This window comes from Colletotrichum orchidophilum (assembly GCF_001831195.1).
Source record: "Colletotrichum orchidophilum strain IMI 309357 chromosome Unknown Scaffold_142.1, whole genome shotgun sequence".
Taxonomy (NCBI): domain Eukaryota; kingdom Fungi; phylum Ascomycota; class Sordariomycetes; order Glomerellales; family Glomerellaceae; genus Colletotrichum; species Colletotrichum orchidophilum.
The window spans coordinates 87192-112291 of record NW_019173098.1 but is presented as its reverse complement, the minus strand read 5'-3'; the positions used below and the strand labels follow the sequence as shown (position 1 = coordinate 112291).

The 25100-nt window shown below is 54.5% G+C and overlaps 8 protein-coding genes across 8 annotated transcripts, besides 1 other annotated feature; 3 read left to right on the top strand and 5 right to left on the bottom strand.

Annotated features, from left to right (window-relative positions):
• Positions 1 to 823: 823 nt before the first annotated feature.
• On the bottom strand, positions 824 to 3333 carry CORC01_12091 (fungal specific transcription factor domain-containing protein; the record flags this gene model as incomplete). Its single annotated transcript, XM_022623712.1, has 5 exons — positions 824 to 1484; positions 1534 to 2064; positions 2122 to 2279; positions 2337 to 3071; positions 3148 to 3333. 5 exons carry the CDS (start codon positions 3331 to 3333, stop codon positions 824 to 826), a joined length of 2271 nt encoding a protein of 756 aa, XP_022469813.1.
• Positions 3334 to 6303: 2970 nt separating this feature from the next.
• Positions 6304 to 7413, bottom strand: CORC01_12090 (orotidine 5'-phosphate decarboxylase/HUMPS family protein; the record flags this gene model as incomplete). Its single annotated transcript, XM_022623711.1, has 1 exon — positions 6304 to 7413. The coding sequence occupies one exon, from the start codon at positions 7411 to 7413 to the stop codon at positions 6304 to 6306; it is 1110 nt and encodes a 369-aa protein (XP_022469812.1).
• Positions 7414 to 9392: 1979 nt separating this feature from the next.
• Positions 9393 to 9866, bottom strand: CORC01_12089 (uncharacterized protein; the record flags this gene model as incomplete). The annotated part of the gene is made up of 1 exon (XM_022623710.1): positions 9393 to 9866. One exon carries the CDS (start codon positions 9864 to 9866, stop codon positions 9393 to 9395), a length of 474 nt encoding a protein of 157 aa, XP_022469811.1.
• Positions 9867 to 12485: 2619 nt separating this feature from the next.
• CORC01_12088 (CDP-alcohol phosphatidyltransferase) lies at positions 12486 to 13566 on the top strand (the record flags this gene model as incomplete). Its single annotated transcript, XM_022623709.1, has 3 exons — positions 12486 to 12675; positions 12737 to 13113; positions 13174 to 13566. 3 exons carry the CDS (start codon positions 12486 to 12488, stop codon positions 13564 to 13566), a joined length of 960 nt encoding a protein of 319 aa, XP_022469810.1.
• Positions 13567 to 14240: 674 nt separating this feature from the next.
• On the bottom strand, positions 14241 to 16379 carry CORC01_12087 (multicopper oxidase; the record flags this gene model as incomplete). The annotated part of the gene is made up of 5 exons (XM_022623708.1): positions 14241 to 14475; positions 14540 to 14765; positions 14831 to 15407; positions 15468 to 15962; positions 16038 to 16379. 5 exons carry the CDS (start codon positions 16377 to 16379, stop codon positions 14241 to 14243), a joined length of 1875 nt encoding a protein of 624 aa, XP_022469809.1.
• A 2263-nt stretch (positions 16380 to 18642) lies between these two features.
• On the top strand, positions 18643 to 19902 carry CORC01_12086 (iron permease FTR1 family protein; the record flags this gene model as incomplete). The annotated part of the gene is made up of 4 exons (XM_022623707.1): positions 18643 to 18798; positions 18852 to 19294; positions 19346 to 19544; positions 19597 to 19902. 4 exons carry the CDS (start codon positions 18643 to 18645, stop codon positions 19900 to 19902), a joined length of 1104 nt encoding a protein of 367 aa, XP_022469808.1.
• Positions 19903 to 20371: 469 nt separating this feature from the next.
• On the bottom strand, positions 20372 to 21835 carry CORC01_12085 (uncharacterized protein; the record flags this gene model as incomplete). The annotated part of the gene is made up of 2 exons (XM_022623706.1): positions 20372 to 20961; positions 21013 to 21835. 2 exons carry the CDS (start codon positions 21833 to 21835, stop codon positions 20372 to 20374), a joined length of 1413 nt encoding a protein of 470 aa, XP_022469807.1.
• Positions 21836 to 22463: 628 nt separating this feature from the next.
• Positions 22464 to 22541: a sequence feature (Short protein (CORC01_12084, OHE92638.1) was converted to a misc_feature.).
• Positions 22542 to 22882: 341 nt separating this feature from the next.
• On the top strand, positions 22883 to 24829 carry CORC01_12083 (protein phosphatase 2C; the record flags this gene model as incomplete). The annotated part of the gene is made up of 1 exon (XM_022623705.1): positions 22883 to 24829. One exon carries the CDS (start codon positions 22883 to 22885, stop codon positions 24827 to 24829), a length of 1947 nt encoding a protein of 648 aa, XP_022469806.1.
• Positions 24830 to 25100: the final 271 nt, after the last annotated feature.

Sequence of the window (25100 nt, the reverse complement as noted above, 5' to 3'; positions counted from 1 at the left end):
AAAAAAAAAAAAAAAAAAAAAAAAAAAAAAAAGAGTGGGTTACCGCCAGTCCCAATCGTCATCGGCCGCAAGGATAGGTAGGTAGGTAGGTGCCTTACATACCTTGGTACAACAAGACACCAGGGAATACGCTTCCCCGGCACGACACAAAATGAACCAGAACCTGGACATCAGGGTAATCATACGGTCAGGTAAAAAGTTGACATGAATAGGGTATATTTGGTCATCAATACATACTCATTGTATCTGCCTCGACCATTTTCGCTACCTGCTGACTGGCTACCTACCTGGCGATGTAAATGGCCAGCACCTCGACTGATTATCCACCACATATGCATTAGATGCCATCCATTTAAGTGACAACTTGCGAAGCACCACGGAACCGGTAAGCAGCTTGCTCCTTCTCCGCTGGCGCTAATTCCCTACCGCTCCCCACACCACGGGGAACCCTCCTGACTGGCCAACATCGCATCGCGGCAGGGGTGCCCTTCGCCTGTAAATCATCCGTGTGAAAGGCGCTGTACTCCAAATCAACCCACCAATAAGTGCAGCCAATGACACCAACACAACGTCATGCACTTAGCCGCCGCTAGGCCGCGACCTTCTCACACTCTCCTGCAGTCGGCTCTCGCCTGCGACGTCCGAAAACGCCTTGCCATCCGTTTGCTGTTCATCTGCCCCTGGCTCCCTCTTCCACGTCTCTGCAGACGTTACTCCGACTTGAAGGCGAGCGGCTCAGACTTGAATGTCCCTAGATGGCCTTTGTTTCTGTCCGGTTCAAACATTGTTCCTCAGTCTTCCAAAACGTAGCTAGTAGGGGGGCTCAAACGGATGACGGGTCGTACTGGTTTAGCAAGTTCCACACACTGTCATTCCCAAAATCTCCTTCAAACGATGTTCCGGCCACGGGGGGTGGCGGCGTTGCTGCTCCCCATGCGGGCAGAGATCCGTCATCCGGTATGCCATTGAGGTCGTGGTAGATGAGATCTCCCATAGGGAACAACGGCGCAATCGACGCAAAGTCCCAGCTGTTGGGCATGTTCCATTCTGAGGTAGATGATGGCAGAGGATACGCTGATGTCGTGTCGGATGTCATTGGCAAAGATGTCGGCGTCGCCACCGTACTGCTCTTGCTCACTGGTGTGTCTGCCGTCGCCGCTGTCGCCGTTGACACTGATCCGCGGCCGGATAGACTGCTGTTGTCTGCAGTCGACGCTGGTGTTGCCTGGGATGCCAGGCTCGACAGGCTCGCTGGTGGCGCCGGATTTCCTACCGCCTTCTTGAACTTGTTAAATATCGCCTGTAAAACACCTTTTGCCGCCTTCGCTAGGGGGTTCCTCTCTTGCATCGCTTCAAACCTCTCCGTTGTCCAGTGGAAGTGTTGCATGGCACTGCCCGCCATATCCAGGTTCTCCTTAGGAAACAGGATATATATCGACGCCATGAGCACCACTGCATCAAAACTGCCGAAGAACAGCGAGAAACTAGACGCGTTTGTCAGCCAAGCCCGATCGTGCCACGCACAAGACCTACTTTCGCCACGACCCAGCATCAAGGCCCTGGAACGTAAGCATCTGACGGTGCAGCATTTCAATGCTGGCCTTGAGCGCCTCTGTTCGACTCTTCTGCCGGTTGAAGATGTAGGGTCGGTGCAGCGCCATCAGATTGAATAGGTTCATCTGTGGCAGATAGAATCGCACCGACTGCAGCCAGGAGCACGAAGGGTCATCATCCCACTTTCTGTCAGGATTCTCCAGGCGGAAGTATGCAGGCGTTGCCTCGTCGAGTTCCATGCATATTTGGTGCACCCGGTCGACCTTGGAATAGTCTTTTGGACACGGGCCGTCGTGCTCCAGCTCCAGAATCTCGCGCATTGGGCCGACGAGCTTGAAAGCCCATATGCTTTTGGTCAACGGGGTTGGAGGGTCTCTTTCGTCATCCCTCGGCGCAATGGGCGTCTTGCGGCGGTCCTTTGGCGGGGGCGCGTCCATCGGTAGACTTGGCGGGAGTATACGCCAGTCTATACTGCCAGGACGTCCTAGCACAAGCGCACAGTGGATGTCCCTGGTCGGTGTCAGCCGAGTCATGCGTGGCCATCCTTGCCGTCCGGCAATTGCTCACCATGTCATGAGGACCATGTAAAGCTTTCTTCTCCGCTGAATCAGCCACATGTTCTCGAGCATATCTCCCGTGTCATCACTGGCTGGGGAAGGATCCAGGCTATCCCGGTGCATGCCAATCTCTTGAGCATCTCGAATGGCGCTACCAATGGCATGCCACTGCACTGATCATTAGCTTTTTTGATAGCCTTGAGCTACGCACGAGGGTTCACCCACCGACTCCGTAACCTTGGCCATGTACTTGAGAAATGCAGCTCGAAGAAAGTCGGCCTGGACTGTCGTGAGAGTGATTTGCCGCTTACCAAGCAGTGACAAAATGCCGACGCCAGACTCGCTGTAGTCCGCGGCGAGGTCCTCGAATGTCATGTTCCCGGCATACTTGAGGTGATCGTAGAAGTCTTGCGACCCTTCAGGGAGGGTCAACAAGGCCGTCGCCAATACCTGGAAGAGCAACGCAGGAAACACTCGCAGATCGGGCGAGAGTGCCTGTGGTCCAGAGTTGGACAGCACGCTGAAGGGAATGTTGGACCACTCGGCAAATTGTTCTTTGAAGAGATCCTCCTCAAGAGCAAAGTACTGGTGGTTGAACTCGTGAAAGTAGACATCGATGAGCTTTTCGATGTAGCCCTTTGCCGGCAGCTGTCTGATCAGGGACTTGTACCGCTCCTTTGTCGCGAACTGGTCTTCCATGTGAGCTGCGCCGCCGAGATGCGACAAGTGCCCGTCACCGTTGGCGCTTTCGATTTTCCTCATCAGACCGAGCGTAGAAGCTCCAGCTTGAGAGTAGCCCCAGTTCGCAGCGGCATTGGAGAGGCTCTGGACATGTGTCGACCTCGCGCCTTCGCCGTCCGTCTTGCGATTGTCCTTTGCCGTGGGCGCGCCGGTTTCATACTTGCAAGCATCCTGTTTGTTGCGCGACTTGCAGTTGGCGCATGGGAGGTCTCGGTCGCACTGCGCACAAAAACACGTCAGCTACAAATTGCAAAGGTGGGCGGCAAGTGTTGCGGCAAGGCAGAAATGAACCAACCTTTTGCTTCCGCCGGTGGCATTCCGTGCAGGATATCACCACCCGTCTGCGCTTCTTGGGCGGTGGTCGGGTGTCCTGCGTCTGGTTCTGCAATTGGGCCGGTGGTTGGGTTGGACTCATGCTAGAGTTCTGACCATCCCGCGCCGAGGTTGGTTTCTCGGAGTTGTCACGCCGGTCGGAGGCCATGGTCGGCCGTGTAATGCGTGTGTAGGGTGAACCCTTTGCAGGCGTGGTTGTTGAGAGGATTATCGTGGGCGCACACGCTGGGAACGGCACGGCTTTCTCGACTTGTCGGCGCCGTCGCCGCCTCGGGGGTTTGATCGTGTCAGTCGTTCAGGTTATTCGGTCCGCGAGCTCGGCACGTGGAGTTGATCGAGTTGACGGGTGTCTGAGTATTCGCAGAGTCGCGCAGACAGGCGCAAGGCCGGGAATGGGACAAAGGACAAGCAGAACAAGAAAAAAAACCAGCTAATTCGGCCTCGGTCGTAATTCCTCGTGGTGATAGCGGCCGGAGAAGATGGAGGGATGATTACGGAAGCAGAAAGGTGGAAAAAGTTGAAAAAACAGGACCCGCCCACGATCAATCTGTGACTCTCGTCGGCGAGCGAAGCAGATGTCGCCTCCCACTGACTGACACTGTGTGGGAGATGAGTAGACTGGTACGGATAGGCAGGGCACACACCAGTAAGAAGGAGCTACTACTGTGTAGACAGTTGGAGTAGGTATTCGTAGAATCGTAGATCAGGGCTGGGAAAGATGTTGGTGAGCGCACCTATTCGTAAATATGGGCAACGGGGGTCCAGAAGTGGCAGGCGCTCGCTCTTCCCTTGACTTCTCACACTTCTCACGCGCTTCTCACCCAACTTGCTGCAAGCACCTGGCGTTGGCAGGCCGCAGTTGCGCTCCTCCTCTGCGGCAAGGCATGTGGTGGCCGGCGGTCGACTGTGGGGCCGGGAGTTGATCCTGGCTCTCCAGTCTTTTTTCTGCCCTTTCCTGGCAAGGTGTGCTCCGTAGAATGGGCAGGATACCTATCCCTGGAGCTCGGGGATAGAAAAAAAAAATAAGAAACTCCCGTCGTCAAAGGGCCTTTTTGAAATCCCCATACTTTCCTTACACGTCCGGCCGGCACTGGGATATGGTGGTGTCCATCCGTAAGTTTGGTCGGTACATTTGCCTTACTTTGCGTGCTTAGTGCCATCCGGATACAACACAAAGCCCATCAAACATCATCAGATCCATTCCAGCATCCAACCACCCACCCCCCCCCCATCATACTCTGACGACACCGACGGAACGAACGGCCGGCCCAAGGTCACGGCACGCAACAATGCTCCGAAGCCAGCTAGCTGCTGTTTCTGTGGTTTGCTGACCTGCAGCTCTCCCTGTCCCATTGCATCGCCCAAGCTTTCAGGCCTTGCAACTCCTTCGCCGACATGGATAACCCCTCCCCTCAAACGTTCACGCTCTCTTCCCACCATGCTGTTGGAACTTGGATCGGCAGCTCTTGGTCACATTGAGATGTGCACAACAGACACCCCAGGGCCCGGGCAGCCAGAAGGACGGCAGTTTCCTCCGGCTCCTTTACACACAGACTCTGCGGATCATGGCGGTAGAAGCGTTCCGCACCGTTCGCGTTTGCCCAGGCAGGCGGTAGTTAGGCAGGAATTCAGGAGTTCAGGGACTGAGTTGAAGCATCGTCTTCTGCGGGCCCGCGCCTTCGGGGACAAGAAGTAGGGGAGCACTAGAGCTGCGCAAAAGACACTAAGAAACACTCCCACGGCGTGGAGGGGCAAGGCCGGCAGCCTGCCGACAGGGGCACGGCGCGCCGAAAAGATGATGAGATCTCATCCCACGGCTCGCGTCCCACGTCCCACGTCCCACGTCCCACGTCCACACCTCACGGCCGTTGCCTCGTGGATCTGTCGCACTAATGCCTTCATAGCAGCGTCGGCGTCGTCTGGAAGTCAGGACGACTTGAGGCAAGCGGTGCGCTACTCTCTATTCGTAGGTAGGAACGTTCGGCCATGTGCTTGTTTGTGTGTGTGTGCGTGTAAGATCACCGGCTGCCCCCTTGCTTGATCTACTGCGCGTGGCAACGGTGCACTGCTCAGCTTTAAATTTACCATCTTTGGGGAAAATAGCCTTCTTGCATCTCGCACCTCACCTCGACTTGGAGAGAACATGTCGCATCCTGGGGACCCTTGCTCGCCGACCCGTCCCCCTCTTCCTCTACCTACGGAGAGTCTCTTTCTACCTTTCAACCATGCAAATAGTCTTCTGCGGCTGCCTCAGACGGTAGATACTATGTACGGTACTAGATGGGACCTTGCCCCACTTCTTCCTCATCGGCTTTAGAACTTTTTGCCCATTGTCCGCCAAAGTCCGTTGTCCAATCGCCTACAGCAGATTCCCTCATTCTCTCCCCCCCACCCTTCCCTGCCCGTGCCATGTTTTGTCGTGACATGCCTGGATGCCACATGCCACACTCCATGCCGTCGAGAACCTACTTCTCCGTCAGCTTGTCGCGCATTAAGCTATAGAGGGCGATCAAGGGTAGTTCAGGTACATGCTTTTGAATAGCCGATAACCGACATCTTGACTGGATCTGATCGAAACCAAGTCAGAACGAGCGACTCAGAACAGCAGCCAGCCATTCAGTAAACCGCTGCCACACCTTAGAGGATCGGTGGATGGATGCGCGGGCGAGTGCTCACGATCCAGAGGGTATGCAGAAGACTTGGAGATCAAGGCAGGGCATAAAGAGGTAATAGACGTGGCAGAGATTGTCATTTCAATGATATATAAACTGCAACTGTCCGCATGTAAGTACTGTGCTTGTAGAATCCGCCCAAAATCAACGCCGATCCCTTTTTTTTATTTTGAACCCGTCTCCGGGTCACCGAGTCCCCGTCTAAGATATCGCCCCAGTGCCGAGTCCGAGCCCCATCCTCTACGACAAGAATACCATTGGAGACCGAATATGCATGATTCGGCAGCAGCACCCTGAGAATAGTGTTTAAAAGTTCCCGACGATGGTACGAGTGGAAAAAACGACAGAAAAAACACGCCTGGGTATTGACTATGGGGGGTGTGTGTGCGTGTGCGTGGGTGTGGTTGTGGGTGGTGGACGTGATGGACGTGTGATGGACGAGCCGCTTATGCCACCCGAGAGAGATACGCCTTCCAGGCCTTCCTGCGGTATCTCTCAGCCTCCGATTGAGGGTCACCCGCCTTCAGGATACCACGTCCGACGATGACGACATCAGTGCCGCATAGCTCTATAAGTTTCTGAGGCGTGTTGTACTGCTGTCCCTTTCCGTCACCGGCGACGGAGCCGTTCTCCTCGTCACCTTCAGGGGGCAGCTGGCATCCAGGCGTCATATGAATGAAGGAGTCCTCCGGCTCGGTGTTGAGGCTCTCTTGGGACACGAAGCCCATGACGAAGTTCTTGTTCTCCCTGGCCGCGTCGACGCAAGCTTGGGTGTATTCCTTGTTCATAAAGTTGCCTGCACTCGACATTTGCGCCAGAATGAGAAGACCGCGGTCCATGGGGGCCTCCTCGATACCGGCGTACAGGACCTCGTCAGAGCTATGGGACTCGTTTCTCGGGAATCGAGGTGACGGCGCGGGCTCGAAGTGTTGAGTAAGTGTGGTGATGGAGACAATGCTGCCCTTGCGTCCGTTGACATCAGATGGTCGTGGAGTGCCAATAGTGTGCTCGTGAGCATCATCGTTGTTGTCTTCGTCGTATTCATCAAAGCTTTCGGACCTTGGGGTTCCGACTGTGACCGACGTCTTGACCTCGTATGGGTACCTTTCGCGCCATCGCGCGGCGGCTTCGGCGAGAGCTGTGACAGCGGCCTTGCCCGGAACCATATTGACGTTTGTAATATGAGCCCATTCGATTATCCTTGCCGATCCCGCGACGTACTGCATCTGGACCGTGTTGCCAATGTCACCGAATTTGCGGTCCTCGAAAATCAGGAAGCCATGTTTACGAGCTATCGCGGCAAGTTTAGCGCCGGTACCGGTCTGGGGATTGAAGTCCCATCCGGAGACGATGTCGTGGTGCGTCTTGAGTACAACAATGGAAGGTCCGACCTTATCAGCCAGGTAAAGTAATTCTCGTGCGGTCGGAACGTCGGCGCTGAGGCAGAGGTTCGATGCCTTTAAGTCCATCAATCGGAGGAGGTAGGCTGTAAGCGGATGGCTGGCCGACTCGGCGCGGCTGGCGAAGGTCGCCCTCAAAGTACCGTGAGAGGTCATCCTAGCAGATATCTCTCGTAATACCACGGTCGATTATGCGTACGGGACGTGCTGCAATACCAAGACAAAGGTAGTACTGCGCAGTAGCGAGGTTGCTGATTGACGAAGGTATGGCAGTTCAGAGGATGTTGCTGGGTTGGGTGAAGTGAAGCCGATAGGGGAGGGGGGATGCTGTACAGGCAGGAGGGGGTGGATTCGGAGGTGACGAGATGGCTGAGAGGGCGCAACAGGGTTTTTGTGCGAAGACACCAGAGGGCGTTGCAATTGTTCAGTCTGGAGGTGTTCGTGCCGTGCCGGGCTTAGGCTTTGACTTGAGCTTGACTAGATCCAACGTGGGAGTGGCGTGAGGGAGAGACAGACGCGACCTGACCAGGCGATGGAGGGGAAGCAGGAAGCCAGAATAAGAAGCGTCGAGGCAGTGGCAGTGGCAGCGTAGGCTGTACTTTTTAGTGAGGACTGGAACAGATAATAAGTTAGTGAGAGTCGATGTGTGTGCCATGGGACTGTGGGGGTGCTGTTAAGATTAGATAGGTGTTGAGCGCGGCCGACTAAAAAATTGTCGGAGGGGAAAGGGGGGGGGGGGGATAGAGGGGTTCTCTCGTCCGTTCTGCATGTCCAAATCCCCGTCCAAAGGCAGGAATGGGCAGGCTTGGAGGATGGGAGGGCGTACCTCAGAGCCAAGGGAACCACTTTTTGGGGGCCGGGGCGAGAGATCCAGGAGAAACCAACAAAAAGGAAGTGCCTGGGTGGGGGGAATCCCAGGTCGAGATCAAAGGAGACGGGAGCAGAGAGGAGAGACATTGACGAGGGTGCTTTGATGGGAGCAATATCGGAGGGACCCGAGAGATGCCCGTTCTCCTAAGGCTACCGCAGTCTCGGTATACGTTCCGCACTCTGTAGCAAGTCCGACGAGTCCAATGAATCTGCATCAAAAGGCTTCTCCATCTGTAGTTTACCTCAATTTTAAAACTCCATGCCCCCTTTTCCTCGCTTCTTACACCACTCTCGTAACCTCGTAGACATCCATATAGCTCCCGCGGCATGTCAATACCGTCATCTAGCTTGAACTCTCTGGCTACAGAGTCCCGCTGACACATTCTTGCTGATCGGAATCGGACTGGCCAGGGACACCGCCGTTCTTGGCCGGCCTGGAAGATCCCGACATATCCCAGTCGGTACAGAATACCCTGAATCGACCACGGCAAGAGACGCCTGGCATTGTTAGGCAGTATACTCGTACAGAGTACGGATACACAATACGGTACAGGCTAATTAGCTGTGCAGTAGTGTAGAGCCGTCGAACGAACCATGCCGACCTTCCATGTAGCATCCCGGCAACCGGACCTGTCCATGCCACCGCCAATGCCAAACCAAGGGACTAACTTCTTCCAGGCATGCGGATAGACTACGTCGCCGACGCTCAGTTGAGCGAATGATTCAATACATAGCCGACTTCATCTCCCATCTTCTTTCTCACCGCGGAGGCGCGGAGGTTCGAGAGGCCGCTAACCACAGAAACATACACCTCCAACAAAGTATGCCACGGAAGCCAATCCAAAAGGAAAAACTGAAGAAACGGCAGACCTTTGGCCGCAGCATCCCGCGACGGCAGCATGCCTGAGTCGATCCCCATAGGCAGAGCGACGCGGGCGACCAGATGAGATGGGCTCGAACCCACCTTTTGCACGTTCTGGAACAGACCAGACGTCCGGGAAAAGTATCTTTCTTTCCCCGATCAGACCCTGCAAATGTGACGTGTAGCCCTGCGGACAAGGGTTTTTATTTCTTTTGATGTGTCTACACTATACATGCCGATGGAACTGTGGCCGAAGACAGCAACCACCAGCTGCGCAGGACCAGCGCAGCTAACAGGCGGTGGTGTCGTAGAACGGAAACCATGTGTGTAGTGGCCGCACCAATCCGGTGTCTTCAAATGCTTTGCTATGCTTTGTGTTGCGTTGAGCGACAGGGCAATTCTGTCAATCGTCCTGTCGGCCCGTCGCAAAAGATGGACGGAAGCGCAGAGTATCCGCATAGACTGAGAAGTGTTGGGTGTGGTGGACCACAGGAAAGCATCCTGGGGCACGAAGAGGCAATCCTGAGCTGTACCCCGTCATCAATATCTGTGTATCGTCGATGAGAGACAGAGGCCGGCCGAGCTCGACTGTAGTGACCCGGAGGACTGGGTGGTTCATGGTGTGGCCGCAGCCGTCGAAATCCGAAGCCGGAAGCGGCAACACCGTCTCATGCGGTGAGGCCGCCGCGGCCGCCTCCAGAACCACGCGACGGTGAAGGCTGCGGGCCCGAAGCTGTAGGTGAGCCTGGTGAAGTAGGCTTCTCTTCTTCATACGTACCCATAGCTGCTTTGTTAGCCTATCAAGTCCAGGCGGCTGGGCAAAATCGTGCCATGCCCCCGGGTCTTCGTCCCACCAAGTAAGGCATTCTCGCGCCATTTTGCGAGGGAGAGGCGGGAAGTCCGATGAACCAAAGAACGGTGTGTGCTTCTTCCCCGCAACCATGCTACCTTCCGCCGGGAGCCCTGGGCCTCGTTCCCTTTTCAGACTTAGCCCAACGGCTTCTGCCGACGGTAGCGCAGAAATGCCGAACCCATGGTCGGTCTTGTCAAGTTGTCATATACATGTAAGTCGACGACGGCGAAGCTGGCTCTCGAAACGTATGCGCAATGATCAAGCCGATGGAGACGGCCTTGGCGAGTCCCCGACTTGCTCAATAAATATGGACCGTCCGCCAGAACTGCGGTATCTTGCTGCCACTTGGCGAGCTGCATCAATCTGCCACCCAAAGAAGCGACATTTTCGGGTCCCATGATCGGCAACCATCCGGCGATGATGTTGGGCTGAAGGGCCATAGTGTCGGGACTCTTCTTTGATCTTAATAAAAAGCCCGGCAGCATACGGTTCGTTTTGTGCATCCACTCGGACTGGAACTGACAGCCAAGGCTCATAAGCCCAGCCAGCGGCTCGGATAGCAGAATGGACTTGTGGTTGAGCTGTCGGTCAGACCAAACAAAGTCAAAGCGTAATCAAGGGAAGTACAGATTCGAGAGATGGCGACATTTTAGCAGCGGAATTTCTATCCAATACTTGTTTCAGCAAAATGCATATGCGACCATTTAGGAATATTGCTGTTAATTGTATCTTGAAGATACGTCCATGGTGGGGCACATTACCTACCAGCCAATACGAATGCGGGGTGCTAATGAGAAGACAAGAGAGATGGCGGGGCGGTGCAAGACTCGCAATAGAGAGAGAGAGAATACGCATGTTTGAGACAAGTAGCGACAGGGAATATGTCAAGAAGTCGAGAAGCCAGAATTGGCTCAGAAGTGCCGTGAGTCCCGTGAGTGCCTGGCTATCTCAGTACGGCATGTAGTTGAGATAGGAAAACCCAAGAAATGCAGGCACCTACCTTAGGTAGGTGCCTGCCTGCCTGTTGGCGTTATCTTGCAGCAGCGCAAGTGCGCATCGCAAGCGACTTTTGCTCTTGCATTTTGCGGTCGCGTAAGTACTAAGGCCCAGGGTTGCCTCGTCGCTGCCATCGTTGTTGTCGTCATTGTTGTTGAATATCGTGGAAGATTGAGAGGGGTTTGGGAATCGACGCATTTGTCTATCATGCCTCCAAACATGCACACGCCCAGTGGTACTTGGAAGCCATGGAGAGAAAGAGGGAATGTAGGCTACCTAGTAGACCATCTCACCAGGTGGCCAGTGACGAAAGGAGTGCGTATTCTTCAGTTGCCTGCATCGACAAGAGCCGTCCTGAAGTTCCAAGGTTGTGTCTTAGCCTTTTCCTTATCGTGCGTTGGGTGCCAGTGTACCTACCTAGGTAATAACGCTCAGTGTCGTTAGCTAAAGTCATATGCCCCTCGTATCTCGGCGCTCTCAACTTGCTCTTCCCTTTCGACATTGAGAAACATTGAACCTGGATACTGTGTAATACAGTATTATTCCTGCAACAAGAACTCTTTCTCGTCTGCGTCAAGAAGATAATGTAAATACACGCGAGATTAAGAAGCGAGGCAACAATTGCCTTCCTAGGTTCCGCGTCAACTGAATCGCCTCCAGGTGTCTTATCTCCTATCCTGCATCGTCTTATCGCTGCTAGATTCAAAAGCCTGCTACCTTAGCTGGACCTTTTCGGGTAGGTCGAACCTGGCAGTGCAGAAGGTCAGGTAGATACCTACGAATAGCAGCCTACGTGCCCTAGGAACCTTAAGACATGTAGGTCCGCGGTGCCTTCTAACCCTTGTCACGGAAGAGTCAACTAGCGAAAATGGCAACTGGAGTCGAGAGAGTGTGCCCACTGCCGATCCGGAACACCTGTGAGATACGTAAGACTGGCCAAAACAGCGGGTGCTACCTACGTAAGGCAAGGCATCTCAAGGTAGGCAAAGCCGGGCGGGCATGGCGCGGAAGCGCAAAGGACCCGCCTCGTGAGGTACCTCCCTGTAGAATCAGAGGGAAAGAGATACCTTACGCGGTGGTCGCCGGTGGAAACGTATCTTGTGAGACCAGAAGAGAAAGGAGAAGCCAAGCACGATAGCGTGCCGTACGCTGTCGCTTGGGGTCGAATTGACACCGGCTAAGGTTGCTCAAGCTGAGAAAGCAGGCCCTCGAACAATTTCAACCCACCACTCCGAAAGTACCATCCGATCCCACATCAGCACAGGCATCCAATCTGCTATCTGTACCATTTATTGCTGCTGCTGCTGCTGCTGCCTCTCTCACGCTCCTTTCCCTTCCACCACCAAACTATCCTCCACGTGTCGCCTGCCCGTCAAACCTTTTCAACATCCTTTGCGCGAACCGACGTCCTCTTCGATATCCCATCTCCGTAACGTTGGCTGGCAATCCTGCACCCATCTCCATCCCTTGCCTTGGGCGACAAATCCTGTCATTGGGAGCCACTTATCGATCATCCGTGTAACATCCGCTTGAACACCGGCTGCCTCGGTCGCCTCATCCACGCCGTTTAAAAGCTCTTCGTGCCCCATTATTCGACTATTCAACCTCGCCCATCTGCTGAGCTACAACCTCTAAACACTCATCACCATGTCGGTCCGACAAACGAGGCGTCAAGCCGCTCAGGCCGCCGCCGCGGAATTATCCAAAGTTACGAGCAACGGACCAGCTGACCAGGTCGCGATGAACGGCAACGGCAACGGCAACGGAGCTTCAGTAACGGAAGCTTCGGAGGATGGACCTAAGGAGAACATCTTCCTGTTCTGGCCCAATATCATCGGTAAATCTACCTGGCAAGCTGCAGACCTGCCAGCATATCGCTAACAAGTGTCCCGTTACAGGCTACTCGCGCATCGTGCTCGCCATCGCCTCCCTCTACTACATGCCCCTCCACCCGCGAACCTGCTCCCTGCTGTACAGCGTGTCCTGTCTCCTGGATGCTCTCGATGGATACGCAGCCCGTGCTTTCGAGCAATCCACGCGCTTCGGCGCCGTCCTCGACATGGTCACCGACAGATGCACAACATCGTGCCTGCTGGTGTTCCTGTCCTGCGCGTTCCCTCGCTGGACTATCGTTTTCCAGATGCTCCTCTCACTCGACTTCTCCAGCCACTATATTCACATGTATACCACTCTCACTATGGCGGGCTCCGAGAGCAGCCACAAAAATGTTGACGAGAGCCGCAGCTGGATCCTGCACTTGTACTACACCAACAAGGTGCGTTATACCTCGAACCGCAATGAAACAAAAACATTGAGCTGACATCAGTCCCTACAGACCGTCCTCTTCATCTTCTGCGCCCTGAACGAACTCTTCTTCATTGCGCTCTACCTCCTTTCCTTCTCCTCGCCGCTTCTTTCGCCCTCCCTCCTCAGCTCTGTCTCCAACTCAGAGGCAATGCAGATTCAAGCCGGAGCGCAGGTCAACACGTCGCTGCTCAGCCATATCTTCCCGAATCCCTACAGCGCCGCGGCTCTCGAGCTCGCCCGTGCGAATAAGATGGACTCGTTCTGGCCATGGGTTCTCACCGCGATCAGCTTCCCCGTCATGGCCATGAAGCAGTTCATCAACGTTGTGCAAATCGTCAAAGCGAGCAAATGGCTCGCTGAAGGTGATATCGCCCTGAGGAAGGCGCAGGGCTTGCCTAGAAAGAAGTCCAAGAGCACCTAAGTTCATAAGCGAGTGGCGCTGAGCACAGTCGCACCGCTGGACGTCTTATCTGCCGACAAGGGAGCTCGCGTGCCAGAGAGCACTTACTATGTCACGAATGATCTGGAAAGGCAGCTGCACTAGCAACGAGTCTAGGTCAACACACCGGAAAAGCCGTGTCGCCGGCGACTGGGAAGGTGCTTAGAACAGAATAAATTCAGGAGCTCCAGTATAAGACCGTGTACTTTCGATTATTTCGGAGCACGGCGACGAGCAGAGATTCCTTTGGTATGGAACATTTAATGGCACCAGGTGCATTTTCACATGTCCGGCTATGAATGCCGAGAGCAACCATGTAGGAGAGGCAAGAAACGAGAGTCTGGACCGAGTGCCAGATTCAGGAGTCTGGAGTCTTGTCGTTCACATTATTCAATTTCTTTCACACATTAGACTAATTGATGTTTCATCTACTCATGAACTCGCGCCCACGAGCTCCCATCAAGGTCTCCACCAAATATTTCGTCAAAGGAGACGTCGCCGCGCTATACTGCTACTCCTGCCGCCAACGTGAGAGAGCCACTGGACGCTTCGGTGACAACTTCGCTCAGCTTCTTCTTAAAGCTTGACCCATAGACTCACTCGCCCATTCGAAATTGTAGCATGCCATATCCGTACATTTCGCATACAATTCACCATCAAGCGTGACTTATACCCGACCCGCCGGGTCCGGCTCCGACCATGATTGGCTCATTTTGATAATTTCCGGCAGCGTGCTCCACTCCGACCGCCACGCCCGGCGCCGGAGCCGTGTACCCGGACTCGGAGGGACCGTCTGGCGTCTTTGCCAAGCCATACCATGCAACCGTCAATATGCCGAGAATGCCGGTGACACAGCTGAAGACGAGAGCGACGATTCCTCTCGAGGTGAAGCTGGATTTTCCCTTTTGTCAGTACACGCAAAAACTTGCATGGTTTCATTTGGGGATTGACTTACCCATCCGGAAGACGCGATGGTGGGGTGTTCTGTCCGCTCAGGTCCAGGAAGTCCTTGGTATTCGCCGCGGCGTTGCCGACTGTGGGAACATTGCCTGCTGCACAGACATCCAGGTGACTCTGAGGGATTTTGAGATCCTTTTGGAGATCCAACGGCGCCTCGACAAAGGTTGCCAGCAGACCGGACGAGACGTGCCACTCAATGTGGCAGTGGAACAGCCAGACGCCTAATTTTGATGACTGTCAGAAAAGGGATGGTGGTTCTGGGAGGGCGAGCAAGGGACCAACTCACCAGGGTTATTCGCTCTGAAACGCAAAACGATGTTGCCGTTGGGCCAGACGACCAGAGTATCACGACGCATCGGCGTAGCAGGGAAATCCGCCTCCGTAACATTGGCATCGGCGAACGTGCCACCGTCTTCGGCGGCGCGGTATAGCGCCTGGAAGTCGTGACCGTGCAGATGGAAGGGGTGACGGCCCGTGTCAAGGTTGTTGACGACGATCTGGACGACCTCGTCGCGCTCGAGGACGAAGCTGTGCGTGTAGGTGCCGTACACCTCGGCGTTGGTCGCTGCGTTCCCGGCGGAAAGGACGGTGTAGAGGGTGGGTACTTTCGGGGACTTGTAGGTGATGTTGTTAAAGAAGGCGTAGTTTGCGCCGTCGCCCAGGTTATCCATAATGACGTCGAGCTCGACGGTCTGGGAGGGGGGTGGAAGGATGGGTTGCTTGTCGTAGGGGACCAGGGTCATGTCGTCGAAGGGGTTGAAGGTGTCGAGGATCGCTGGCGGGTCAGTGGGTTTCGAGCCGTCGTAGACGAGCCAGCCCGTGACGTTGTAGTTGAGATCATCCGGGACGGTGTCGAACAGGGTCTATTCTGGTGAGCTGGGTGTACGTGTGAGAGATGTGTCTTCGGTCTGGTGGCGACTTACAGTGTCCATGCTACCCACGATGGCAAAGTTGGACGAGGTGTCATTCCGAGTCGTTAGGAGGAAGCTGTATCTCTGAGCCGCAGAGATGTAAATCATGCTCGCTTCCGCGGGCTCCGTGTAGATGCCGTCAACCTCGACAATGGAGATGTTGTGGCCCTCAATCCAGACATACTGGCCGGCGAAGGCGGCCACGTTGACCAGCCGGAAGAGATACGTCTTGCCGGGTTGAACCGGGACTGTGAGGTTCTGTGTGTCGTTCATGAGCGCGGCCTGGGGAACGGGTTCCGCGCCCGTTGGGTTGCCCTTGCTAAGGAAGGGAGGGATAAGATCGGCCATCTGGTCGTGGTACCAGTCGGACAGAGATACGACGATTTCTTCATCGTACTTGTCTTTGAACGGCGAGCTCGGGTCGTGAATTACGAATACTTGCCGCAAGCCGTCGGGGTATTGAGACTGGGTATGGGAGTGGTACCAATACGTTCCCGGCTGGTTGATCTACGCATGACTGTCAGAAACTCACTCATCACCACCTGCGGAATGCTGTCCTCCAGGCTTAAGAGGGCTGCTCACAGTGAAGTTGTACGTGAAAGACGACCCCGGCGGAATGGCACACTGGCTGACCTGCGCCGGTCCGTCCATGTGAGTTGTGCCGTTCATGTAGAGGCCGTGGAAGTGGAGGGACGTCGACTGGTTCCCCAACTGGTTATGGACGTTGATGAGGACATTATCCCCGACGTTGGCATCGATGCGAGGAATCGGCCATTGGCCGTTGATACCGATTGTCGAGCGGTTGAAGGCGCCATCTGGGTTTGCCGTCACCCAGCCGACGTTGAAGTCATACGAAACCGTGGCAGCGTAGACCGTCTGCGCGATGGCGGAGAGGAGGGCCAAAAGGCCTAGTGTGCCTGTCATTTTCACCTTCTTCTTTTTCTGCCTCTCCTCTGCTTCAGTCTTTGCAGTCTATGATGCAGAAGAAGAAATTTCCAGGAGCGAGGCGGCGGCGGCGGAGAAGATGGGTATCGCAGTGACACGAATGACTTCTTGTGTATCCCTTCAGATGAATTGCTCCGGGGACACGCCGGAACCAAGAAGATTTCACATCGTTCGAAAGAGGGAAATGGGACTTGTACAAAGCTTCCGTTTGATTTGGGTCAGTCTGGCTTCGCTTCCACGAAACGGCAACTTCTGGCGAGGGGACCATTGCTTGCCACCCTGGCTGGGATGGCCTTTCCACTGTTCCACCGCCCTTATCACTACTCGGCCCAAGACATCTTATCAATCTGATCTTCCAATGGTGCGGCGCTGCGCCGGACACTCCTTAGCGCGCCATCATCTTATCAGATTCGACCCAAGAGACACCAGTTTTTCCACGCTAACACAAGCCACACGACCCAAGACCGCCGCGGCCAGCTGGACGAAGAAAGCGCGAGGCGATGAATAAGAGCAAGAGGAGCGGCTGGCTCGCACGGAACTCGGCATTATTCACACCACAGTGTCATTGCAGCCTGCAGTCTCTAGCCTGCAGCAAACAGAAAAGATGGGTGGGGTGGTTCCTTTTGTCCTGCCCACCTGCGATAGAGATCAACTAACCAGACACGTGCCAAGCGCCCTTGTAGCTGAGAAAAAGCTTGTCTCCCCGCGCTAAGGCGAACTCGGGCCTCGCCTGGCCTCGCTTCTGCCAAAAGTGTCCTCCGATGTGGGCGAGATGGCCTGTCAAAGAACGGCCATGACTCCATGAAAGACTCGAGAGGGGGGGTCTTTCGAATTTTTCCCTCGTTCCATTCCGTCGGCTTCCGTCGGTGCGGACAATGTGGAAATTGCTGATTGTGTTTGCCGGGATTCACGAGCGAGCTGAACAGCGATTGCTGTCATAGAAACTCAGGATGAACCGATATACAAATTGTTTTCTCGAATGGGAGGTCTCGAGGACGGAGAACTGGGTATATGGAATCTTGATCATTGAGCGTCCATTCGGGGTCGTTCAAGGGTACCATGGTCGCCAGACCTTGGCATGAAGTGGTAAGATACCGGTACCTATTATTTTCCCACCCTACTCTCCGCGGCGATCGCGATGCTATCAATGGAACTCCGCCATCGTCGTCGAGGCAAGCTAGGTGGTTCGATGGTCACCGTAGCAGTCTAGCCCGTCTTTGAACTCATCTTGGGCTTTGGCTTACATACCTCCGTACAGCATCCCACATCAAACACAATACCTCCGCAACCGCCACTTCGCTTGCTTCGTGCAGTATCAATCAACGGCGTTTTGCGTCACCGTCTTGTGGCTTCGAATCGACATTTGGGCGTCTCAGCGACGGTTCATTGAGCTGTCTTCTAAGTCAAAGATGGAAACAGAAACACCACAGTCGTCAATCTGTGTCATCCCATGTCGATCGTCAGAATCACGGGCCTCCCTCGACACATCGCCCATCAGATCACTGAGATCAGTACCTCGCCACTCGCTCGCCCGCCATGGTCCTCGCGCGTCAAACTTTCAAGGATCGTGCAATCTCGCGAGCGCAGAAGTGCCTCATGCATCCTTGTTTATTTGAGGCCCCCTGCCCTCTCCACCGACCTGCGCTAACCAGCGCGAGCTCGCCTAGGGCCCTAATGTAGGCATGCAGCTCTTCCATGCTTGCTTTATCCCCAACGCGAATCGAAAAACAGAAAACCCCAACTTGTTGCGTACTAAAGTCGACTAGAAAAAGCTTGTCATAGGGAAATGGTCTGGCTGAATGCAAAAGGAGGACTCGGCGCTGGTCTAATTGGCCCAACGCCTGGAACCGGGTTTTAGAGCTTGCACCACCTCCGTCCCACGTCCCTCGCCTCAACCTTCCCTTCGGGACTACAGTCGGCCAGAGCACCAGTCCGCCCTTTCATAAATCCTTGATTAATTACTAGCAGAAAAAGTCTGCTGATTATCGAGATATGCTTGTCCTCTCTCATTCGTCTCCGTTGCCACAAGACCAGCAGTACGGATAGGTACCCTCCCTCCTCGGGACATCGGCTAGGCCCAACGATTATCTGATTTGATTTTATCAGATCTGGCTGGGTCTGTGTTTCCTTCTCCTCGCCTTCACGTTTGTTAGACAAAAGTCTGTCTCCTCTTCTTTCTCTTCGCTACCCGAAGTTGTGACAGACAACGACATACGTCTTCGCAGTCCTCACAGGTGCAGAAATGACCGTCGACGTGTTTTCCGTGCCAGTATTCCTGGTCGTCTTTCGAGAGTCTCTCGAAACCGTCATTATCGTGTCTGTTTTGTTGGCTTTCCTCAAGCAGACTCTCGATGGCCCAAACAGAGACTTGGCCGTGTACAAGGCCTTGCGCAAACAGGTAAGGACATCGGTGACCTTGGAAAGGACACTGTTGCTGATGCGTCACCGCAGGTCTGGCTCGGTACGGGCATCGGTTTCTTGATATGTTTGATCGCTGCAGGCGTCGTTATCGGCGTCTTCTACAAGCTCGGCCGTAACAGCTGGGAAGCCCATGAGCTCTATTACGAGGGAGCCTTCTCTCTCGTAGCCGCCATCATCATCACGATCATGGGCGCGGCTCTGCTCCGCATCGGTAAAATGCAAGAGAAGTGGCGCGTCAAGTTGGCAAAGGCAATGGAGTCTCCTGTCAAGACCGGTGCCAGCCGGGGATGGTTCAAGCGCTTCGCCGAGAAGTATGCCATGTTCATCCTGCCCTTCATCACCGTACTCCGTGAAGGAATCGAGGCCATCGTCTTCGTCGCTGGCGTCTCTTTCTCGGCGCCTGCATCTGCCGTGCCGCTTCCAGCTATCGTCGGGTTAATTGTCGGCGCCTTTGTCGGTTATCTCTTGTACAAGTGAGTTGTCTGCTCTTCCACATTCTTCACCACCTACTAACGTTATTGAAGGGGAGGATCTACAGCCAAGCTGCAAGTGTTCCTTGTAATCTCCACCTGTCTCTTGTACCTGGTTGCTGCTGGACTCTTCTCCAAAGCAGTGGGTGATTTCGAACAGCAAGAGTGGAACAAGGTTGTCGGCGGTGACGCTGCAGAACTTGGAAACGGACCGGGTTCCTACGATATTGACAAGAGCGTGTGGCACGTGAACGTAAGTTTTCTTCCACTTGTCTACTGCCAACTCAGTACTAATGTCTTCAAAGTGTTGCAGCCAGGAGCTCAACGGCGGCGGTGGCTGGGGTATTTTCAACGCCGTCCTCGGTTGGACAAACTCAGCAACCTACGGCTCTGTAATCTCCTATAATGTCTACTGGATCTTTGTCATCGGTTGCTTCCTCGTCATGAGGTTCTACGAGACCAAGGGACACTGGCCTTTGATGAAGCCAAAGGCTCCTCGGGAAGCCGATAGGAGCCTCTCCGATGACCGCAGCGGAAGCGAGGAACAGGCGAGCTCATTTGAGAAGGACAAGGGGGCGGCAACCACGAAGACGGTGACGGCTTCGTCATAGTTGGGAAGATGGCAATCAGGTTTTGCTGGAAAAGCCTCGACATCTCTGGACGATCATGATTCTGAAAACACTAATGCTGGTGACCAAGTGTGATGCGAAAGCTGCTTGCACGATGATTGGGCTAGAAGCGGCCAAGCTTTTGAGAGGACGTTGTGGGCAAATACTAGCGTACTATAAAACCATTAAAAGCATATGCAACTGTCTGCACCGAGACTATCGGCTAATTGATCAAAGTGTTTCCTAGATTGTAGTGAGACCGTACAGCAACATGTTCGTGAACGTACACGCGTAGCCATACGCAAAGAAATTGCGCAACAAAATCCTTGATCTGGGCCAAGAAAGAACGCGACCAAGGTCTGCTCTACGTTCAATATCGAAGTTGGAGTGGATAAGAAAATTATCCACGTCTGATCCTTCTGGTCCGTCCCCCCTGAGCACTGGAATATCGGAGAGCTTTGTTCTATATGGACTAATACTCGGGGGTCCAGTCCCATCTATCGGCAGTGAATAGCTTGCGCGCCATCTTATCAGCGTACATGTTGCCCTCGTATCGAAGTCGTTGGTCGCCCGCCAGACTCCTGGTAAACTCAAACTTCCTTTCTTCTCTGTCCAGTTTCGAACCATCTTCCGCCGGAATCCAAGTAGCCGATGCCTGGTTGTTCTTCCATTCAGCCTGGGAAATAGAGAGGACACTCGACGACATCATCGATCTGATGTATTCCACGATCGAGTCAATACGCGTACGAATACCGCAATTGGTGTGGTGTTTGTCAATCTGATAGCTTGGAACTTGCTTCAAAATTGCCAGTATATCTTCAATATCGATGACCGAGGAGTCTGGTATATTGTCGTATGAGCTGGGCCCAAAGTCAACAATACCAATCAACTCCTTGGCCGTGAAGAACCTGAGCATCTGGCCCAGCTGGAACGAGTCACATGCAGAGCTCGAGTCGTACCCAAGTTTACACTGTCTCTCGCGAGACGAGTAGAGAGCGAGGAAATGGCGATGGACTGAAGCAATGGTATTCAAAATACACTCCCGCCGGAACTGTAGCTCTCCTGATCCAAGTCAGCACGTATTATGTATTGAGCCAGGGTCAAACAGCTCACTCTCCAAGCCATCCGGCAGACTCCACCATAGCTCAGTACGTGGGCTCTCATCCGGAGACAGTTCGCTCCATCGGACAGAGCCACGGAGAATCAGCTCTCGTGTGTAGTTATGGAGTCTGGGCGGCTGCTCCAACAGCCAAGCAACCAGGATCTTCTGTCTGAGGACGTTCTCGGTGTCTAGACTTTTCTTTTGGTTGCCCGCTCGCACCGGCTTGGCACTTGTCAAGGGCCACTTGAACTTGAGCTCGATACTAAGGTATCTCGAGACCAATGATCTGCAATCAAATCGATCGGCCAGAATGGCCAAAGTAGTCACATGAAGCATGTTGACAGACGTAGATTGTATCTGCTTCCCATGCATAATCCTCATCAAGTCCTCAAAGACCTTTTCTCGGCCGACGGACCGGGTTGCCTCGTCGTCATCGACGACTGTGATCCAGGGCAAGTCCCCGGCATCCACTTCGGCCAGCTTAAGCTTGTCCGCAGCCAGGCGAGCGAGGGTTTCCTCGACGTAGCTCGCCTCAGAGAACTGTTTGTTGCCGAGAAGGTTTTCAAAGTACCGAGAGTGCTTCCTCAAGACGGAAAGCCTGACACGGTAGGCGACTTGGACGTTGGGGCTCAGGTTGGGCTGGGGCATCCGTGGTGCACCGATCTTCTTACTGGCAGCCTGCCAAGTCCTGCGAGCCACAGCGATGGTCTCTCTGGAGGTCTCAAATGTAACGTTGAGAACGATGTCCCCATCTTCAGATATGAGCACAACGGGGGGTGAATCACCCGAGGACGGATCCGATGTGTCATCCTGAACTGCTGCCGAGTCTCCCATCGTAAGACAGAGCAGCGGGGGAGGAGAATCTCTGCCGCGACTCAGGGATTGACATGTATATCGAGACTATACTTGACCATCGTACGGCTTTAGTAGAATATAAGTCAGTAACGTCTCGAGATTGAAAGCGCAGGAGTATCCCAGAGTATCATTGGTGTCAGTGACACTCCCGTCATTCGCTCCTCACAGAGACAAAGAACCCCTTCTGCCTGCTTGAGTCCACCGCAGTGGGTCTACTGTGTTTCATTCCTCGCCTAGCCAGATTTTGACACTGTACGTCCCGATTACTGATGAGATAAGATTATCCCCAGCCCAGTGCCCATGGCAGCTGTCGGCTGTAGGTACCTCAACCTGTGCTAAGGTATGCCACTTACCTTGCACCAGGTGCAAAATCATAGAGCACTGGGCACCTACCTAAGGTACAGTACCTTTGGCTGTACCCGAATACAAGGGCACCTAAGGTTGACTGCAGCTATGGCGACCCTCCTCCCCCAAGGCGGGCAGCTGGCAGGGCGGGGAGAGGGGACCTTCACGGTCAGAGTGTGTCCCCGTGTCCCCGTGTCCCCATGTTTCCCCCAGTCCCGTCCTTCCTTTCCAGGTCGGTCTCATTACGTCGCTGGGTCCATCCATGATCCAACCGAGGCCGACCATGTGCCTTGGCCAAACCCAATCCTCCAATTCCACAGTGTCAAGAACAACCAATTGATCACAGAAACCAAACACACATGCCGTCAAGGAATTGATCGGCCCGTTCGTCCATCCCGCCCTTTCACGATTCCCCGGGCCCACGCACGATACTCAGCTTCGTGGCAGTTCCATGCCAATGCCTCGCCGTCGCCGACGCAACAGCTGACAAGCCTTCCCTTCGTTCGCGCCATCGACCAGAGCTCGCTGACCCAGAATCCCGCTCTAGGCCCCCAGGCCGCCGTTCAAGCTTGACGACCTACAGCCCATGGCTTTCACAAGCTTGAAGGTCGCCCTACCTGAGCTGCTGCAGTGCTGGTGACGCTCTCATCCCCGCCAATCGAATTCCGCCCTTTCGGAACAATGCCAGCTTTAACACGCTGTCTCGCAACGCGACGAATAGCGCCGTATCATGGGACCACGCGGATCCTCGCATCAACAGCTGTGCGATGGGTACACTCGTCCTTGAACAACAGCATCGGCATCCCCATCGACAAGTCCACCTCTTCTGCACTCCCTCGGCAACCGCCGCGAAGATGCCACACCACACTAGAGCCAACCCCTCGATGGCTTCCGACTTGGCCTCATACTTCACTCGGTCGCGAACGACGATGCTTATTCAAGAACGGCAAGACACTAAGCTCGAGAAACCGGCGGCTATTCCACAACTACTTCGTCACCCACCTGCCATCCTCTTCCCTACACCCTGACTCCCGAACGTCATCAGGGCCCGGGCACAAGCTTCCCCGCGATGCTTCGACTCCCCACAAAGTGACGCCGGGATCTTCTCCAGTCGCCGCAGCCCTCAACATGCCTAGCCGGGATCTCACCGTGGTACGGATCCCGCTCAAGAGAGCGAAACACCACTTCGGTGTCTTCTCCTCAAGGGGCCAGCGTTCGTACAATGAGGATACAAACCAAGCCGGCACAATTAGCATGCCAGCGTTTGCTAAAAGAGCCCCTATTAGTCTTCAGAGGCGGCCGATTCAAAAACCAAACGAGGCTACGTCTGCTGACAGCGCACTTGGTGACCCACAGGTCTTCTACTTTGGTATATTCGACGGACATGGCGGATCTCAGTGCGCCGAGTTCTTGCGCGATGAGCTGCACGGCTACATTGAACAGTCCTCTGCAGAATTTGGACTCCAGAGCAGCCTGGCAAGGAGTCAGGCACCAGAGACGGGTCGCAAGGAAGAAGACCCTAACGAGGAGCTGTTTATGAAGACCGAAGAAGATATCAAGGACGATATACGTGTTCCCGAGCAAGATAAGCATGGTGTCCTGACAAATCCCGAAAGGGAGGAGCCCATGAAAGGGGCCGAGCCAGTCTCGGCCAAGGTGGAAGATATTCCGAAAGCTATCAAGTTGGCGCAGGCCCTCGTGGAAGAGTATCGGCAGACTGTCGGAGGATACTTCAGGCGCTTTAACCCCGAGTACTTCCAACTGTCTGAAGGGGAGATGGATGGCATCGATGAGCCCAGAGTTACAGTCGAGTCCGTCCTCATGTACGCTTTTCTTAGGGCAGACTTGGATTTCATCTCAGCGCAGGCCCGAAAACCCGATCCCGATGATCCTCAGGCAAATGACCGCCCCGTCAACAATGATGAGATTCTCGGAGTTCCACACAAACCACCATCAGGCCATGGCATTGGTGGTCCGGCGCGCTTCAAGGGCGGATCGACAGCATCAGTGGCTCTCATCTCGACACCTACGCCAGCACCATTCTGGCACCCCAATGCCCAGTCTACCCTGATTGTCGCTCATGTGGGCGACACCCGTATACTTCTCTGCACAACCACTACCGGTCTCGCGCAGCCCCTGACGTCAGACCATCACCCGACGACGCCCACCGAGAGCCGTCGTCTACGCCGCTATGCGCCGGCCGGGTCCATGGTCTCCGCAGATAGCTTCGGGGAGGATCGAATCGCAGGTCTGGCCAATAGTCGCGCATTCGGCGACATGCGAAGCAAACGTATTGGCGTATCAGCCGAACCAGAAATCACCCGCGTCGAAATTGGCCCCGCGCAGTATTCGTTCCTAGTCCTCATGAGCGACGGCATCTCGGGCACGCTCAGCGACCAGGAGATTGTCGACGTCATCAAGGAGGCCAGGACGCCCGAAGAGGGCGCCAAGGACGTGGTCAACTATGCCACCGAGGTTTCCCACGACGGCGACAACGCCACCTGCCTGGTCGTCAGACTCGGCGGGTGGGAGCGTAGGTCGGAGGGCGGAGTCGGCAGTCTCGGCACCAAGGAGATCCGCGACAAGAGGAGGGCGGAGGCGTTGGATCCCCGACGCGGCAAGCAGTGATATTTTCAGCAACTGGGGAACAAACAGCAAATCATGTCTTCTTCCAAGTACGGAGCACTTTTGCCTCATTATCACATCTTCAGGAGTTGGGGATCTAGGCACAGGCGTTCATCGGTTGGTCTGCTAAATGGCAGCAAGGGTTGGTTCTTCGAGATGGACCAGATAAATCATGCATACAATTCAACAAATACGAATATCAAGAACGGATAAATTATTGCAATTCATACGTCGTGTGCTGTAAAGCACCGACCCTGGGAATCATTCTCATCAG